Consider the following 19,866-nt stretch of genomic DNA (forward strand, 5'->3'; position numbering starts at 1 on the left):
TAAATGCTCAGGTTAAAAGATTTAGTAAAATACTTTTTGTTTAAAATAATGTATTGTACATTCGACTTTTAGACAATCATCAATACTTTTGACCTAGAGGGCAACTAATGGTAAGTCAAAATGCCCAAAGGGGTCCACCGATCAAGAAGGTTGGGAAACAGGGCTTTATTTTACCTATAGGTATCATTTTTTGTCCGGGGTGTTTGACAGGCAATCAGGCATCAGGCAACCCTCATCAATTTGAGGGAAGAGATAATTAATAACTAACAAACAAAATTATTTTTATGTTCTATAACAGTCAACATGTTTGATTGCTTTATCTGCACTTAAATTCTGTTTTTGTCAGTCTACAGATAGAAAACAGCAACCACAGATGATGACGAAAGTGAAGACAATAGAGTCTCTGTGTGAGCAGGAAAAGACAGAGAAAGATCTGTTGGCTGGAGAGACAGAATAGTTCACAGTTGCATAAAAATGAGGGATTATTGCTTGGTTGGAAATTCTGTTACAAAAGCCTAATAGAAAAGTGTTAAAATAACTCATGCAGAATTCTTTGTAATGTAAGAAATGTTTATTTTTAGATCTTGAATGTGTCCTTTTCTGACATTTTTTAATCTATAATCACTCAAAAATATTCAAACTTTTGGACCAAAGTTTTAACTGTGTTTTAAAGATCAACCTGTCAAAACAACTCCACTTATTATTATATTAACAATAAGCAATAAGCAGTAATTTCATATATAGGCCTAAATCTCACATAGATCTGAATTAATGAGCCACCAGTGTCAGAAAGTTATCAAAGCAGCACTAAACTGCCTCAAGATTTCAGTTTAGCAGATTGTTGGGAGTAGTAGTATAGGGCTTGGAATCCTGAGGTTCTGAGTTTGAGTCCCACTCCCACAGACTGCCACTCTGGGTCCCTGAGAATGACCCTTGGGTGCTCCATGATGCCCACTGCTCTCCAAGGGGATGGGTAAAAATGCAGAGGTAAATTTCTCCAATGTGAAATCAATAAAGGATGAGCTATTCAGTAAAGTATACTGCAGACAAAGATCATAATAATAAAAAAGATTTTGTCAAACAGAACACACATTGCAAATAGAAGTGGGCGACCGCCTTTCTGTGATTGGCTGTTGAAGTTAGCTGACTCTGTCTGATTGGTTGTTTTAGTTTTCCTGGTTTGGTTGAGGCTGACAATTCTGTGCTGTTTTGATCAGGAACAGCAAAACAAACGCGGATCAGGTGACCGTGGATCCAGAACTGGGTGTGATTAACCTGATGATGTGGAGAAATGAAAAACGAAACCGAAGATAGATGCGGCCAACCCAGAAACTCACGGGTCAGAGTCAGTCTGATCACACTGTGTGGTCTCCAGTCTGCTCGCAGTTTTACTTAATGCAGTGAAGATTTGATTTGAAGCAGTGAGGAGCGCTTACATAGAAAGATGTCAGCAGCAAGGTAAAAGTCTTATATATCTTCCTGCTCAGAGAAGCGCACATATGCGCACGGACCTGCGGCGCTACTGTGTGTAGATTCTAGGACGCATTTTACACCCAGAAATGCAATAAGTTTCAGATTTTATGTACATCTTGTCATGTAATCGGCTTCCAGAAAAAGTAAAAAACAAAAACAAAAAACAAGCGGCTATTAGGGCTTATTTAAAATATATATATAAAAAAAGATTTAACGTGAGAACCAGTCAGATAGAGGAAAAGATGTCACCTGTAAAAATGTTACCTGTAAACCGGATGAGGAAGTTTTATTTAAAGTTTTATTTTAGTTTAATTTGGGACAAACTTTGACATCAGCATATTTCCCTGAGTTTTGGGGACATCTAGTGGCCAATTCCTGAAATACATCCTGAAATAACCCCTTTTCTTAGCTGACAAAATTTCTCATTCTTTTGAAATATGACGAATTTAAACAAATGTCGTTGTTCACTCCTTCTGTTTAGTAATTTTTTAGAAGTTCCAGGTCTCAGTAGCTCATCTGGCTTCATTTCTATATCTGATAAGGAAATAATAAAGCATACATATTTGGCAACACTGTACTTTTTTGTACATAAATGTAGCTGTAATTAGAAGTCAAACCACAAATGCAACCCACTCATTGTTTAAACCGAAGAGCTCTTGCCTGCTTAAAGAGGAAACATGAGCCGCGTCTGGAAATGAATCTGTTTGCAGACCTTTTAAGAGTTGAAAAATCCGCAGATCAAACAAGGAAATGAAAAGACTGATGTGAATGTGTTGGAATTTAGCAATGCTGCTTCTCTGCTGCTGTTGATAGGTTATTGGTGTTTCTATTCCACGTAATGTCCATCCTTTTGAAACTTTGACTAAATCCCAGATAAAGCAGAATTCAACATATACAAATTTACTATCGGAGCTATGTTTGTGTTCAGACCAGAAGGAAGACATTTTTATAGAGCTGCTGGGATTAGGGTTACCAGTCAACCTTTGGAAATGGGAACTGTCCTGTTAAGAAAAACAAAAATAATGATTTTATTTATTTACGTTTCAGTCAAATAAGACAATGTCTGGCCCAGACATGTCCCTTATTTATTATTTCAAGGAGTTGGCAGCCCTATATGTTTCCATGTAATAGTAGCTTCTGTTTTATAAGGATCTGGACAGCCACACCCAGGTAACAAAGGTTGGGGATTGTGCCACTAAAGCGAGTGGTTAGACATTCCAAGAATGTTGCTTAAATGTGCCTTTAGAGACAATTTTTCCCACCAGTAGGCCTTGTGATGTGTAAAACATTAGGAGCCTCTGTTATTGAAGTCTATTTGTATTTTTTCTCATAGTTTCACCACTACAGGAAAGAGTTTTGTGCCATACACTTTTAAATGTATTTCAAATTTAGCTGAGGCATAAAAAGGCCAGTTTTGTTTAACTAAACCTGCAGGATGAATGACTGCTGACTTTTGCATAGATTATTTTAGCAAATTTAAAAATCCTCTGATTTTTTTCTTATCAAGTTATTGTTTTTTGCAGTTAAATGTTAAATTTATATGGCGCTTTGTTTTACAGGGAGGAACTACAGGAGTCCTTGACGCGCTATGTCACAGATACTCTCGCCCACATGGAGCTTGTGAGGGAATTCTGTGAGATGTTCTCTAAATGGATGGTGTCGAGGGAGACTGAGTTAGTAATGATGAGGGACATAAAGGAAAGGGCTGAAAAGATTAATCTGGGTATCAGCCATGTCACACAGTCACAGGACAAAGGGAACGCCTTTGTTGATTATTTTAAGAGTAAATTCAGTGGTGTGACATCAGAAAGCAAGTTAGCAGAGCTGGAGAGTGAGCTGTCTGAGGTGCTGAACGACACGCTGGACGCCCTGGAGAACCTCGACTGCTTCCTGGATGCAGTGGAGAAGCTGGCGGTCACCTCACTGCATGTGTTCACAGAGAGCCAGGTGTTACACCTAGCCGGGGACATCCGCACCGACCACGTTCAGGCTACCATCACAGCTGCACGTCTCATCTGCCCGCTCCTCTTAGTGTTTAAAAGAGACACAGCTGTCTTCTTCCTCCCCAAACTTCAGAATTTGGATGTACTGGCATATCAGCTGGAGAGATACATCCAGACCTCCAAGAAAATCTGCGAGAAGATGGAGAAAAGGTAACATCTTGTCTTAAGATAAGACAGTGTATTTATACCCCTTCATTTATTTGACATTTTGTTAAATGAAACTTCTGTGATTTATTAGGATTTAACACCTCAGACCAAGATTGTAATACTTTGGGGTTGTATTGTAATAGTTTTGTTTTATTTAGTTTTGACTCTTTTTGTTTCTAATTAATTGAATTAGTTTTAATGGTGATTTTTTTTTTTTTTTTTTTGTTAGGTATTGTGGTTTTAATACTGTTAAGGTTTTCATTAGTTCTGGGTGGTTTTTCTATTCTTCAGTTAACTTTGAGGTGCAGGATTTAAAAGTGCATCACCTCTGTGTGATTATGCATGGTTTATGTAATAAAGACTCAAAACATGATTCCATAAAAAAAAAAAAATATATGGTTAATTTTCAACAACCAACTTTTCACAATACCTGCAACAGTCCACTAGATGGCAGCCTTAAGTCAAACATTTTAGTCAAACATAGTTAAGAGAATGAATCCACAATGTAGATATAAACAGGGCAGCTGGAAGTGATTTTAAACTGGGGGTGTTGTAAAAAAAAATTTGAACAAAAGACATATGAGCGTATATGCCTATTCAAAATACAATAAAAATAGATAAATAGATCTCAGTTCTCAGGTGAATATATGAGCTATTAATTAAACTTCACAATAACACTATAACAGCTTGGGCTGAAACAAACAATTATTTCGAAAATTGATGAAGCTGTCGGTTCCTTAAAGAAAGCTTTTTATGAAATTAAACCAAATGAAAAATAAAATTATATATACAAGTCTTAAAAAGTTTGCTAAAGCTGCAGCTTATTATAAAGAATAAAAAAAAAAGTTAAGAAAGAAAACTGAATCCACTTTCAAAACTATACCCTGAAATAAATGATGCTCCTAAAGTTAAACAATTTTAGCCTGGTTTCAGATGTCAAAAAAGCTGAGGATTGGAGCACAATCAGCTGAGGTATAACTATGCAAAACCTTCTGCTAACCCAGTTTTGCACTTTCCCTGTAAATGCCACTGTTATTGTCCCTGTTTGATTTTCTACTATTTATCTCATCCCTTCTCATTAACTCTCTTAACCACAGCAGACACTGAGCCTCTAACAACAGTTACAGCAACACTAAACTATACAAGAGTTTTGCAAAGAATTTTAACCAACAGTTATTTTCTAATTTGTTGACTGATGACGGCAGTTATTTATGCAGGATATTCTTCATATGTATCAGACTAAATTAATTGGATTATAAATAAATTAGGTGGTTTTAAGAGTTTTATATAAGAAAAAATTTAGAATAACACTGGAAAAAATCTAAATCTGGATAATTCATTTTTTTTTCTTAAAATAAATGCATTTGTTCTTGGATTGAGGAGGTAATAGAGACATTTTGCCAATGAAACAAGACAATCTACATTTAAAATAAGACAACTCAGTTGGATTGTCTTATTTCAAGTGCATATTATCTAATTATCTTATTATAAAAGTAAAAATGCTTATTCCATTGGCAAACCATCTCATTTACTTACTCAAATTTAGGGTAAAAACACTTAATTTAATATATTTTTACTTATTTCTAGATCGTTTTTCCAGTGAATGAATCCTACTCCTTTTGCTTCACAATTACCTACTGTTTTTCTGTTGTTATTTTTAACTCATAGTTTGTGTAAAAAATGTAAAAAGATAATAAAAAGAAATGTATGAGTATAAAAAATATACAGAAAAAAAAGATTTTAAGTACCATTATAAGGCACTGTGGTACTATTTAATTTACTGATCTAAAACAACCTGTGAAGAAATGACCTATGTCTTCCATCAGCTGCTTCAGTGACTTCTCCCCAGAGACGATCAATGAAGCTGTGGTGAACCTCGGTGGGGATGTATCTGAAAATTATGTTCAGAGGATGCTGGATCACATTCATCAGCTTGATCACATCAGGTATGTTTTAGCTTTTAGTTCATGGAGTGGATGAACAGTTCTTCAGGGTTTTCTTTGGAAGTTTTACTTAGACTTTTTGTCTAATTTTCCGTCAGGTACAGGACTGCTGTTTTTAGAAAACAAAAAGTCTGTCTAAGGCTTATTTAACAAGATCTGGTGTTTTTCATTTAGGCCAGTATTTACTGACAGCTTGCAAGGGAAAACAAATACAGTCTTGTCAATGTTCCTGCCTGTTCTGCTCACACAGGTTTTCACTAATTACTTATGAAGCTCAAGTAGAGAGAGAAAGACAGTTTCTCAAAAAAAAAAATTAATCAGTTGTTAAAATGACCTTGAGTCTAAAGGAGTGAAGCCTCTTATCAAAACACCTAAAACTGGAAAACATCTTCTGACACGTCAGTAAGATAAGACCCACTGTCAGCCTTGTCTAGCAGGTTTTCTGTTAGAGCGAATACTTTAAAAAGTAAGTAAATAAAAATCAGCCCTCATAATTAACAGGAGAAGGGATGTGATAGTAAACTGATTTTTCTGACCAAACTGCTTTCAAAGGATTTTTAAAAAATTTGTTTTCTTAAGTTTATGAATGTTAGCAGTATTAGAGTGCTGATTGTAGCCATGAACGTAAAACATGGTGAGCTAGTTGCTTCCTAATGTGGATGTTTCTCATCATCATGCTTTTATTGTCATTTTTAGTTAATAATTTACAAACTGTACAAGCTGATTGCTTCTATTTCATATTTTTTTCTACATCTTGAAGTCAAAATCATTACTGCTGAAATATGTTTAGTTCTGAAACATGTTTTTAGACTTAAAGGAGAATTCCGGTTTTTAACACTTTTAGCCCATTTTCTGTAGTGTCCAGGATGAAATCGAATGATCGACACCAAAATTTTGACGATTGGTCCTGTCTCTGCTTTTTGGCTCATGCAGAATCCCCCCCTGGCTGCTTCAGAATGGCTTCCATAGTGCATGTCCGATAATGTCCTTAAAACAACCTTAAACGTTATTTTTTTAAAATATGCTACTGACCGGGTCGTCAGCGCTGTTCAATGACGTTCCAAAAAAAGTTTCGTGAAGAAAAACCGTTCCTGTCTTGTTTTATTTAGCATTTTGTAAATCCCAGAACTATTTTTTCCGATACATCACAACCGCTTATAAACTTCCGCTTCCCGTTCGAATCTGAAGCGTTGCACACTCCAGACCACTAGTTGGCGACGGTATCCTCTACCGTCAAACTCAAAGTCCAATATGCCCTCCTCAAGAATCCACCTTTCGTATTCCATTTTCAGAGTTTTTTAAAGTGTTTAACAGAGACGTTAGCACCTCGACGTCGGAGTACACAGAGTGAAGCAGAAACACTTGGGCCTTGCGAAAAGACTACAACTAAGTGTAAACAGGCCCCATTTCTGTTTCCGGTGGCGGAGGGATATTGACTATTCCAACAGAACTCAATGGGATTTACAAAATGCTAAATAAAACACTACAGGAAAGTTTTTTCTTCACGAAACTTTTTTTGGAACGTCATTGAACAGCGCTGACGACCCGGTGAGTAGCATATTTTAAAAAAAGAACGTTTGAGGTTGTTTTAAGGACATTATCGGACATGCACTATGGAAGCCATTCGGAAGCAGCCAGGGGGGGATTCTGCATGAGCCAAATAGCAGAGACAGGACCAATTGTCAAAATTTTGGTGTCGATCATTCGATATCATCCTGGACACTACAGAAAATGGGCTAAAAGTGTTAAAAACCGGAATTTTCCTTTAAACTAGAGTAGACTAGAAAACATTTATTGTCATTTTGTATGCACAGAGTGTTTATAAGATGAAATTTCATTTTGTTCAGCTCCCCTGACATTCCCATTTTCTTAAAGTGCAGCAGTGATCAAATGTAAACATTGTTGCAAAAAACCTTATTATGTATATTATGATAAATAATAATGGCCCATGGGATCACATTGCCTTGGACGTATTAACTGTATGATATGTAAACAAAAACATAAAATGTAATCATAAAAAAATGGTAGATTTGCTTGTTAGCTTTGTACAGTAGGTCCTTTGATTATTGTTGTAGGTCAGCTGTTCATCGGGTCAATAGGAGGCCTCTAATGTTCTACATTTTTGAAGCTTCCCTTTTTGTTTTGGGGTACAAAATCATTTTTGTTTTGCTCTCTTAACACTTGGGATATGTCTGAATGTTTTTTTTTTTATTGTCATCTCTGACTTTTGTTCGTAATGCAAAATCCAGACAATGTTGTCAGAAAAACATCATGCAGGGTGGGGTCATTTCTCATCCCAGGACAAACTCCAACTCTAGATTGGTTGACAGTTGTCTACTGGGGTATAATTAGAGGTGTCCAAAGTATTAATGTTTATCACTAAAGTAGAAGTACTAATCCTACATAAAAAAAAAAAAAAAAACTTTTGTAGTTCGAAAATAGAGTATAAACTTCAGCTTTTTAGTCGAGTAAAAGAGTAAAAGTACCATTATTTAAACAATTTAAAGTATAAAAATAAAAGTAATGCAGGTAAAGAAAATTTAAGGACAGATGCTTTACTGCACTACCCTATTAAAGGAATATTTTTTTTCTACAATTGTGGATGATAACTTCCTTATGCTTAATTTTCTTAGTTTTATAACTAATGATAACAGTGTCAAATTTAACTTTGCATCATCTTGAAAAACCATTTATTTTGGCCAAAATATTTGTGCAGCATCGAGTTCAACCACATAGAAAGTAGTTGTCTGGATTAGGGCTGAAACAATTAATTGTGAGTAAATGATTATTTAAATAATCATCAACAAATTTAGTAATCATTAACTGGAGTATAGAGACTTTAAAACATGCCTTTAGCTGACAGAGGGACCTACTTAGAGCAGTAATTAAACCAAAATTTAAAAAAATCTATATAAAAAATTTGCATTTATGATAAAAAAAAAAAACATTTTCATCAATCAATATGCTTTATCCAGAATCCTTCAAGTGGAAAAGTTTCACCTGGTTTAATTTAGTAAAAAGTCGATTTGCAAAATAATCGTTAGTTGCAGCCTTAGTCTGGATGTAACAAATTACTCTGATTTTTTTTTTTTCAATACCAACAGGCCATAGCAACCATGAGCTTAAATTAAACAAAACTAACGAGTCTATTTTCAAAAAGTAAGAGTTGAAAATAGAGATAATTGCAAAAGATGTAAGAAGCAGAAACAAAATGTTGACAAAAAAATAATTACTCCAGTAAAGTATATATGGCCAAAATTTGTACTTAAGTAAGGTAACAAAGTATTTGTACTTAGTTACTTGACACCTCTGGGTATATGTCTTAATTATTCCATCTCTTATTCTCCTCATTTTCACAGGATGGATCCAAACTTTCGGATGGTGTTTCTTTTTCAAGATGATTCCTACCATGGCTTCCTACTGGAGTTTAGCAAGCGTCAGCTGAGGATGTCGGAGTTTCTAGAGCAGCTGGAGGTGAATGCCGTTCAGCTGGACAGCATGAACAAAGGAGCAAAGATCTCCAGTGTGGTTGGCAGCTCAGTGGGAGCAGTCGGAGGTGTGCTCTCCATTGTTGGCTTGGCATTAATTCCAGTTACAGCAGGAGTGTCTCTAGCCCTGACCATGACTGGAATCGGGATGGGAGTGACCAGTGGAGTCAACAGCATCGTTACCACGGTCACAGAGGTGGGGGTTAATCGTACTCATCAAAAGAAAGCCAGTACGGTCTTTCAGAGCTTCATGGAAGACGTGATGGAGCTGCAGGATAGCCTGGAAGATGTGATGGATCAAACCATGAAAAAATTGGAGATAAGTGAGCTAGAGTTGGCTCTGGGACTAAGCAAAGCTATCTGTAAAGCTGGGACAGTTGGGAAAAGCATTGATTCAATTGTAGACCTAGCTTCTGCTGCCAAACTTTTAAAAGCTGAAGAGATTGTTTCAAGTGCTGGTAAGGTGGTCGCTCAGGAAGGAAAGGCGCTGCGGAACATTCCCAGACTGGCAGCAGACGTCCCAGATGTTGGTCAGGCAGCTGTTAAAGGAACCCTTGTTGTCTCCAAATCAGCCAGAGCCGGTCTGATCGCACTTAACGCTCTCTTCCTCGGCATGGACATCATCTTGATCTGTAAAGACAGCATCAGTCTGGCCAAAGGAAGCGAGACAAAGATCTCACAGTTCATCAGAGCCAGATCTGCTCTGTGGAGCTCAGAGATGGATTCATGGAAGAAGATCCACGATTCTCTGAAAGATGGCATACCTTCGTCGGGGAAGAAAGAGGCTGTCCTTGAAACACCATTTTATACAGAGGTTTAAATGGAGAAATGAAATATGAGTTAAAGTTGTTTTATATAGTAGATTAAAAAAACAAATATTTACAGTGGTATATTATACTGTAGTGCCATGTTGCATGCCTTGATCAAATCAAAGTGATCATTACAGTTCATTTGAACAGTGGAGACAGATAAACATGTAACCCACTACATCAGTAAAATGTAGCTTCAGGCTTTTAAAGCTGTGAGCAAATCAACTGATCCATGATGGTTTTGCTTTTCTTTGCAAGAGGTAGATTGTTTTCTTGACTGAATAATAACCTTGAAATTCAGACTTCTTTTTGTTCTACACATTTGACTTCTTGATAAACACTTATATCAACATTAACACATTCAAACTGTAAGAAATGTTCCTTAAGCACCTTCTTATGATGTAACAGTTTGATAATACTGTTAATAAACATGAACTGCATGCTGACTACATTTCTGCCTTGTAGCATGAATGTCCTTGGTTTAAATCTGAAATGGATCTTTGAGATTTTTCTTTCCATATATGTGTAGGTTCTCTTTGACTACCCGTTTCCTCCCACCATCAGAACACAAGATAATTGTGTGTTACTTTTTTCCTAACATGGACTCATCAAGGGTACAGTCTGCCTCTTGCAGGTACAGACAATAAATGGATGGAATTTATTGAAAACAAGCCATTAGTCTTCTATGACCTGTCCATCAGAGCCATGGGGGGCTTGTCTCTGTCTCCAGCCTGTTCAGGTTGTTCGCCACCTGGGCAAAAGGGGAAAAAAAACACTGGACAGGTTGCCACTGGAACACAGGGCGTCTATAATAAATAATCAATTTTCCAAATGATAATACATCAATCTGATGACAAGAATGCCATGCAAACAAGTTGAAGTAGGCATGTAGTTCTGCTTACAAAAGGTGCAGCTTTTTCCTTTTTCAAGTTCTTACTTTCTTATAAATTTCAGTCATATTTTCTGGCCACTTAAAATCTGATAAAATAACAAGTCTGCCAAGCTTCACACGATACTTAAGTCATGTGTGTCCCGAGCCCGTAATATCATCAAAGACCCCTCACACCCCCACCATGGACTGTTGTCCCTGCTGCCCTCTGGAAAGAGGTTCCGCAGCATCCGCTGCAGATCCACCAGGTTCTGCAACAGCTTCTTCCCCACTGCCATCAGACTGTTGAACCTTTGATCCACAAACCGAACTCTGCACCTATTGCACATTATTGGGCATCAAATGCTGCTGAATGTTTAACTTTTAGCTCTTTCAGTTCATCTCATTTCTATTCTCAACCGAAGGAAATAACGCATTCTTGCACAAATGCCTATTTGCACTGAACTATTGCAATTTGCACACTGTTTTTATCCACTGCACTGTTTACACTTTGACCACTGCTGCACTTTTTGTATAACTCGTGTGTAACAATCCGGAAAGATATTCCATCTCATTTGAAATATCAATGCAATGTTCATAAGCTGTATCCAACGCAATTTCGTTCTGTATGCACTCTGTGCATACAAAATGACAATAAAGAAGTCTATGCTATGCAATGTGGCTTCAAGCCACATATTACATTTATCTAGCGTATTTCCTAGATAAATGTCATATATAAATGTAGGATAAATATGTCGTATTTAGTTCCATTATTTCCGTGTGTGTGTCTGTAAATATATATATATATATATATATATATATATATATATGTATATGTGTATATATATATATATGTATATATGTATGTATATGTATATATATATATATATATATATATATATATATATGTATATATATATATATATATGTATATGTATATATATATATGTATATATGTATGTATATGTATATATATATATATATATGTATATGTATATATATATATATATATGTATATGTATATATATATATATATATATGTATATGTATATGTATATATATATATATGTATATGTATATATATATATATATATATGTATATGTATATATATATATATATATACATACATATATGTATATATATATATGTATATATGTATATGTATATATATATATATATATATATGTATATATATATATATATATATATATATATATATGTATATGTATATATATATATATATATATATATGTATATATATATATATATATATATATATATATATATATGTATATGTATGTATATATATATATATGTATGTATATGTATATATATATAGGTATATGGGTATACTCAGTACTTGTTTAGCCTTTTACTTTTATTATTTCTACTTTAGTATATTAAAGCTACTTATATGCATAAATCAAGCGGAACACTATGGCGATAGCCGTACTGCTCCACTTGTGAAAGCAAAATCTGTTGGCCCCTCTTTTTGGCATCAAGACAATTATTCTTATTGCCACATTGCCAGACAGGACACTGTTAAAAAAAAAGAAAATATGAAAGTAGTGCTGTTCTTATTTATGTAAGTATCATTTTGGGAGCTCTACCCTCCTCTGCTGAAAAGCTTTAACCAGGTGATTTTAAGAGAATGTTGAGGCCTAAAATCAGACAGCAGATGAGAAACCTTTGTAAATTTAAGAATAAAGTGATCAAGAATTGTTTTTCTAAATGGTTGATTAAAGTCTCTTTCTTATAGATGACATTAGAGCTTGTTTTTCTTTGGATTTGCTTGAAATATTGATAGTCAAGTTTTTTTAGTTTTCCTCTTGTTTATCAGAAACATACTTTAATAATCCCAGAGGGAAATTACAGCTTCAGTACAAACCGTTTGTCACAATACATCACATACATTTACATTGTTTAACTGCTTATTTAGGTGCAATATATATCCATTAAACCACATAATCTAAATTATACCATTTTTTGCATCTATCAAAAAAAAAAAAAAAAAAACATACCAGGATGGTTTATTTCCCAACCAAAATATGACGTCCAAGATCTAAAGAAGTAGGAATTTAATCAGTGTTTATTGTAATCAACAAATGATTTTAAAGGTACAAAAGATCCAGGCGGGAAACAAGCGTCCATTTTTTTAAAGCTTCTATAAAAGATTTGAACCGAGAAAAAAATTACAGGTAAATAACATTTACTAAAACAGAAAAGTTTCTCAATATTGATTTGCCATTTGTATGACCACAGCTAAAGCCAAGCAAAAAATTAAATTAAATCAAAAGATGATCTGATTCAGACAGCAAAATCAAAAGACAAAGCAAATACTATATTTGTAGCATTACTATAGTTATACTAAATATATTTTGATCCTGGAAAAGCTCAAAAATCTTCAGCTTTAATGCTGTTGATGGTTCCTGAATTATCTTGTTCCAGAGAAATCATAGCTTTTAATCTTGCAGCACCTAAACGCTAGAATGGTCTCTTTTCTGTGTCTACCAGAACTCTTAAAAAATGGAATCTGTTTTAAAAACTCATATTATGAAACTGGCTTTTAATTCATGAGTACGATTAGCAGGCATATACTGGGTTCTTTTTGTATTTCTGTTATATTGTTTTTACTTTAATCTATTTTTTACCCTGTTAACATGTGAGGCTCACTATAAATACAATTTAGAATAAAATTTTAAAATTTAAATTGGCTAATGTAATAAAAGGTAATAAATCTTTTAATTCTGCACATTTTAAATTCTTCAAGGTTGACAGGTTTTAATATCCAGTCCTACAGTCCTGATTCTGGCCTGTCATCTAGTTCCGGTTTCTATTACTCTCTGCCTCCTGGCTGTGATTGGTCCTGTGAGGCTCCTGCTCTCTCTTATCAGAGTTCATTCCTCCCACCTGTGCTCCAGCCTTTTCAAGCAATAACCAAACTAGTAGACAGAGCCAGAGGTTTGAAAACCCTTGGTTAGAAGATGGTCAGTGTTCCTTCTCTGCCTGATCACCTGTTTCAGATGTCCTTTCTGTCCCAACCTCCCCTTTGCCTTACCCCCACCAGACCATACAGGCTTTTCCTGATTTCTGCCTAGTCCCATTATCTGTAAGCTTGATTCTACCTCCACAGTTCTGACCCTGGCTCTGTCCAAAGCTCTAGATTCTCACCTTTCCCTCTGATCCCTCTGCCTGGTTCTGTTCTATCGGCTTTAATCCTTTTCGGTTCCCGGATGAAAACAAGCAATGTCTCTCTCCTTGAACCAGAACAGAGAATCCTAGTGTTTGCATTTCTCTGTTTATCTGTCTCATTTAAGCATCACTAAGCTAGCTCTATCCTGCAGTGATCTCACCACTGCACTTGGATCCTTCCCTTCCCTCCTCAGGGATCCTGAGAAGGTTATTGGATTTTTCACAGGTTGAACTGTTGAATTGAGAATCAGTCAACCCTCTAATCTGATATCTCCTTTTCAGAGTTTCCTGTCTTCCCTGCTGAATGGTTTCCTGCAATGCCTGCTGTATTCTTAGAATAAATCTTTAGAGAAGTCCAATCATATTCAGAATTAAAACTTCTGAAAGTACATTAAATGGGAAATTATTACACACTGTTCAATAAATTATAAGCCTTTTTAATTAAGAGTAATTTTCATTTGAATTTGCTTTATTAGAGGGAATCATGTTTGTCAAAGACTGCTGCCATCTACCAGTTTGTGACATTACGGTGCGGTATCGGCTGTTGCGCAAATTGCAATTATGTATCTGGTGTTTGTCACAAGGCGTCATTATCCATGTCATCTTGAAAACATTCTTCTTCGATATGTTGGCTACAAATGATCTCTCTGGCCAGAGATTCGATGGAAAATTCTCCCTCTTCAAGGTGGCAACCTAGCGACAGCGATGAATTGGAAAGGTGAAATAACACTTTTTTTCCCCCACTTTTACCCGATGTATTACAACATCCAAATACCATGCCCTTGGGCATTATCAGTTTATTTATATGGAATTTCAATAGTGAAGTCCTCTCGAAATATTAAATTCTTGTTGATTGCAGATGTGTCTAGTAGTTCCCATTGATTTTGCTTGTAAAGTAGGGAGAAAGGCGCTAGGCTTACCGTACAGCGACGTCACTGCTGGTAGATGTCAGTAGTGTGATGTTAATATATTTCTGTAAAAATGGAAGCTCTAAGACTCAGTGGTGGCAACAAAAATTATTGTTTTTATTTATTTACTGATGAATGCTTAATTAATTAAATCACCGCAAACATATTAGTTTTAGGTATAGATAATGATCCAATGATTATTCCTTGCTGAGCGGACTCCTCCGTTAAATCACATCATATTGTGTCTGGCTAAATTCTGGGTACTCTGTCTGACAGTCTACACTTACAGCTAAAAGACAATCATATACAACTATTGATTAGCTAAGACAAACATTACGGTACTAATAACAAAAAGTAATGAGAAAATTCTGCATTATTAGTATACTTCATCTTGATATAATTATGATAGATTACTCCCTTTATTTTCACCCTTTCTCCCTTTTTTTCTTCTCATTTCTCTCTCCTCTTCTACTTTTTCATTCAAGTGTCAACATACCATGATTTATTCCCTATATAAGTCATAATAAAATATTTACATATATAAATCAAGCAGAGCTCTATGGCGAAAGGGATAATGCTCCATTTGAGAGATTAAATTCCAATGTGCTCTATCTGGCATTAAGACATTCTTATCTGTCTCCGCCAGTCACGTGACATTTGTTGCTAAGACGCCATTTTAGGTGGAAAAGGCGTAGTGTAAACAACTGCAGCATAGCTAAATGAAGGACTAAAGGCCCGTTTACATAGCAGCCTGTCCAAGATAAGTCATTACAGTTAACATAAGCCTGAAAACAGGGGCGAATTTAGGAAAATCGGTCTCCGCCAGTCACGTGACATTTGTTGCTAAGACGCCATTTTAGGTGGAAAAGGCGTAGTGTACCGCGCCCGAGGTAAACAATTGACGTCACTTGGCGAAGACCGATTGCCAGACAGGACATTATAAAAAAGAAAAGAAGATATGACGGGTTTCATTGGCTACTACACAAATCCACTTTTATTGTCTTTAACACATTAAATCTAGGTACTCTCACAAAATGGCTTTTTAAGCAAATCTCTATTTTCTTCGTTGTTCAGTTTGTTCTGACACAAACTGTAGCAAATCTTCTCCCATGACTCTATCTGTGAGCGGAATAATGCAATCCTGGCTCTGAGAAACTTTGAGAGATTAGCCTCAGTGCCTTTGGCCAGACTCATGCTGTCTTTGGTGATAAAGAAGATATCCATACCAAGAAATAAGGCATTAAGTGCAATAAATCCCCCTCTAGCTCCCTTGGAGAGAGCCAGAGGCCCTTTCACTGCTGCCTGACCAATATCAGGAACATCTGCAGCCACACCCGATATGTTGCGTATTGCTTTTCCATCTTGTGTTACAACTTTTCCTGCGCTTGCAACAGCTTCCTCTGTTTTCAAAGCCCTGAAAGCAGAAACACCATCGACAATTGAATCACAGCCCTTTCCTATGGCTCCTAGTTTAGAAGAAGCCTTGCCTACTGCCACCGCTATTTCTACATCATTTTTCTTCAGGCATGTTTTTGGATGATCCTCCTCATTAGCAAGACAATTCTGTATGTTTTGGAAATTTTCCATGAAATTTTTAAAGGCTCCATTTGCCTTTTTCTGATGATGTGTATTAACTCCAATCTCGGTCAAAGTGGTCACCAAACTGTTGGTTCCACTTGTTACCCCCCATTGACACACCAGATATTGTCAGCCCTAAAGATACTCCTGCTGTTACTGGAATTAATGCCAAACCAACAATGGAAAGTACACCTCCAACTGCTCCAATTGAGCTTCCTGTTACACTGGAGATCTTTGCTCCTTTGTTCATCCTGTCTAACTGAACAGCACACTGCTCCAAGTCATCAAGAAACTTCAGCATTTCTGCCAGTCGATCATCAAACATTCTGATGAAATTAGCTGGGGAAACCTCTTGGAACAGGAAGGCCAACCGAAAGTGCTCATCCATCCTGTAAAAGAAAATTATATAACCAATTTTCACATCTTAAAAACAGCGTAAAAATTGTAGACATAGTAGTTTTTAATTTTTAACAAAATTCACTATAACAACCATCATTATTTAAAACTTAAAATGAATCAGCAGGTAGCGTTCTGGTGTATATCTAAAGGTAACAGATTGAGTGATCCGAGATGACTATTTCTGTGGAAAGTGTTGGTTGAGACAAAAATGAACTGGTTAAACGCTGTAAACCTGAACATTGCTGCTGACTCAAAAGTATTGTGAAGAAAACAATCAAAATCCACTATACAGTCAACCCAACTTTAAATTTTTGAGCGCTCCGCACGAGGAATGCAGTTAAGTGCAAGTTTCCAACGGCTTTTATTAAAAAGAAAATATAAACATTTGGATACATTTGGATTTGGATAGTTTTTCCAAAATGTAAGCAGTTTCCCACAACTAAATGAGGTTGGTTTATATTTGCAAATTTTGCATTTGTTCCCCTTCTTAGCTAGTTTGATTCACATGGATAAATGGTTTTAAGATGCCATATTTGATCTGGACCTCTAAAGATCTGTGTTCTGCTCTCTTATACATTTGCAAATACAGATGGGTGTATGTGGTGTTTGTTTACAGTCCTGGAGAAAAATACATTCGAATAAAAACATTGAAAATATTCTGTATTTGTTTTGTGAAATAGTTTGAGTATTCTGAAATTAAAAATGTTGTTTAGGAGTTTGGTTTATGAGCTGTCTAAAATTATGTTTTTGGTTACTAAACAGTATAATGTTTGGGTGTATAAGGAGTGTGCAGATCAGCTGGCTGGTGTCCTCACAGACCTTTTTAACACCTCGCTGTATCAATCCATAGAGCCAGCATGCTTGAAGTCTGCCACCATTATTCCAGTCCCAACGAAGCCTCAGGTCAACTCACTCAATGTATTCATATAACCTGAATGTTTTGTAAAATGGGTTATTGTATTGTATTTCATTATATTTATTATATTTCATTATATTTATTATATTTTATCATTATATATATCTATATCTATATATAGATATATATATAGATATAGATATATTAGATATATTAGCGCTGATAATGTAAGATGATGTAACCAATTTTGCTGTGAGTTACCTTATTAAAAATAAGCCTTTCTCTTTCTATGAAAACTTCTTTTTTTTAGAAGTTGGTGTTAAAAGAAGTGTATAAGGCTGGATTTAGCACCTCTTCTCATGATGGGGCTTAAAACCATTCTTTGTAGGTATAAGATTTTAAGAAATTTTGTCAGATGGGTGGCATTAATAAAAAAAAAAAGCTTCCAATGTAATTTCTCAATTGTTTGAACAGAAACTATTTCCAACAAATACTGATTTATTGCATAAATTGTGTCAAACTTGCCTGGTTTTTTCCAGTTGTTTAATGTGACTTATCATCATTTGCATGTCATTTTCACTCAGACCATCTGGATCCACGGCTATTTCTTCAGCCATCTCCAAGCAAATTTCAAATTTGAAGCTGTGAAAAGAGTATTAGTTATTTTATTTATTTATTTTAAATAATAGTTTATACTCAGTTTTATACTATAAGTATACTTTTACCTTGTTGCCTGAATTACACTTTTGGTGGTCTGTATGTAGGTGTGCAGTTGTGATGTAAGCACTTCCACATTGTGAAGTTTAGGAAGGAAGAAGGACTTTGCATCTCTTTTGAACTCCAGCAGTAGAGAGCAGATCTGTCTTGCATCTTTGATGACAGCTTGAACATCGTTGAAGCTGATCGTCTCAGGAAGGTGTAGAATCTGGTTCTCAGTGAAGACATTCAGTGAAGTCACAGCCAGCTTCTCTATTGCGTCCAAGAAGATGTCAAGTTGCTCCAAGCCTTCCAGTGTTTCTTTTAACACTTCATCCAGCACATTTTCTAGCTCTGCAAGTTTTCCCTCTGTGTTTCTCTGAAAGACTCTTTTTAAGTATTTACAAAAGGCTGCCATTTTTCCCTCTGACTTGCCTTTGTCTGTATTTTCTGACTTAGTGAAGGTGGGGTCAATAATGTCAGCCATTTCCTTGATGCTTATCATTTTCACGTACTCTATTTCTCTGCAGTCTTTCCATTCAGAGAAACTCTCAGAGAAATCTTTAACTGTTGCCATGTAAGTTAAAGTATCAGTGACGTACTGGCACAATGCCCTTTGTAGTTTCCATCTGCAGAACAGAAAAATGTCACTCTGTTTTTGCCATACAGACAAATTCACAAGACACAGCTGTGCAGCTCTGAATAAGGATTTACTCAAAAATAACTAGTGTGTTCATCAGAATAATTGTTTTATCGTTTTATGATTTGCCTCATGGTTTGGTTGAGGCAAATCATGCAATGTTACAGTCAGTATTTTATCTCCTAAAGAACATTTTCAGGATTTATTTTTAACCCTAACCCTAACTAAGAGGCTAGTAATCTATTCCGGCTTCTGTAAACTTAAAAATGAATTGAAAAGTAAGACAATTTTTTTTTTTTTTTGACAGATTTTTATATGAGAAAATAAAAGTAAACAAATTTCATTTATTCTAAATACTAATGCTATTATGCTGGTTGAATAATTTGCTTAGTATGTCAATTCATTCAGTAAAATATACTTATTTTGTTTACCTTTCTCCAGGCATTTTGTTGGTTTCTCACTGCAAACAGTCTTGCTCTATCTACAGCTCTTCAAAGCTACTGGCTGAGGAACTTTCTGTAACCAAATTAAAGAGGTGGGTAACACCCTTTTTTTATTTAAGCCACACCTGCTGATGGATTCATCTACCTTCTTTTACTTTCATTCTTTTTTTATTTATCATTGTTTATTTTCAGCAGGAAAAAAAATCTGACATTCCTAAATTTTATTAATTTAGCACAATTTACAGTGGGGCAAAAAAGTATTTAGTCAGCCACCAATAGTGCAAGTTCTCCCATTAAAAAAGATGAGAGAGGCCGGTAATTTTCATCATAGATATACCTCAACTATGAGAGACAAAATGAGATAAAAAAAATCCAGAAAATCACATTGTCTGATTTTTAAAGAATTTATTTGCAAAATATGG

The 19,866-nt window shown here is 35.5% G+C and overlaps 1 protein-coding gene and 1 pseudogene across 1 annotated transcript; one reads left to right on the top strand and one right to left on the bottom strand.

Moving 5' to 3' along the window:
* Positions 1-1,189: 1,189 nt before the first annotated feature.
* Positions 1,190-10,314, top strand: apol (apolipoprotein L). Its single transcript, XM_038295211.1, has 4 exons — positions 1,190-1,458; positions 3,033-3,626; positions 5,450-5,569; positions 8,926-10,314. The coding sequence occupies exons 1-4, from the start codon at positions 1,445-1,447 to the stop codon at positions 9,872-9,874; spliced, it is 1,677 nt and encodes a 558-aa protein (XP_038151139.1). The 5' UTR covers positions 1,190-1,444; the 3' UTR covers positions 9,875-10,314.
* Positions 10,315-15,849: 5,535 nt separating this feature from the next.
* Positions 15,850-19,446, bottom strand: LOC119789988 (annotated as a pseudogene).
* Between the last annotated feature and the right edge of the window lie 420 nt (positions 19,447-19,866).

This window comes from Cyprinodon tularosa, unplaced genomic scaffold, assembly GCF_016077235.1.
Source record: "Cyprinodon tularosa strain WSP-4 unplaced genomic scaffold, ASM1607723v1 ctg352, whole genome shotgun sequence".
Lineage (NCBI taxonomy): Eukaryota > Metazoa > Chordata > Actinopteri > Cyprinodontiformes > Cyprinodontidae > Cyprinodon > Cyprinodon tularosa.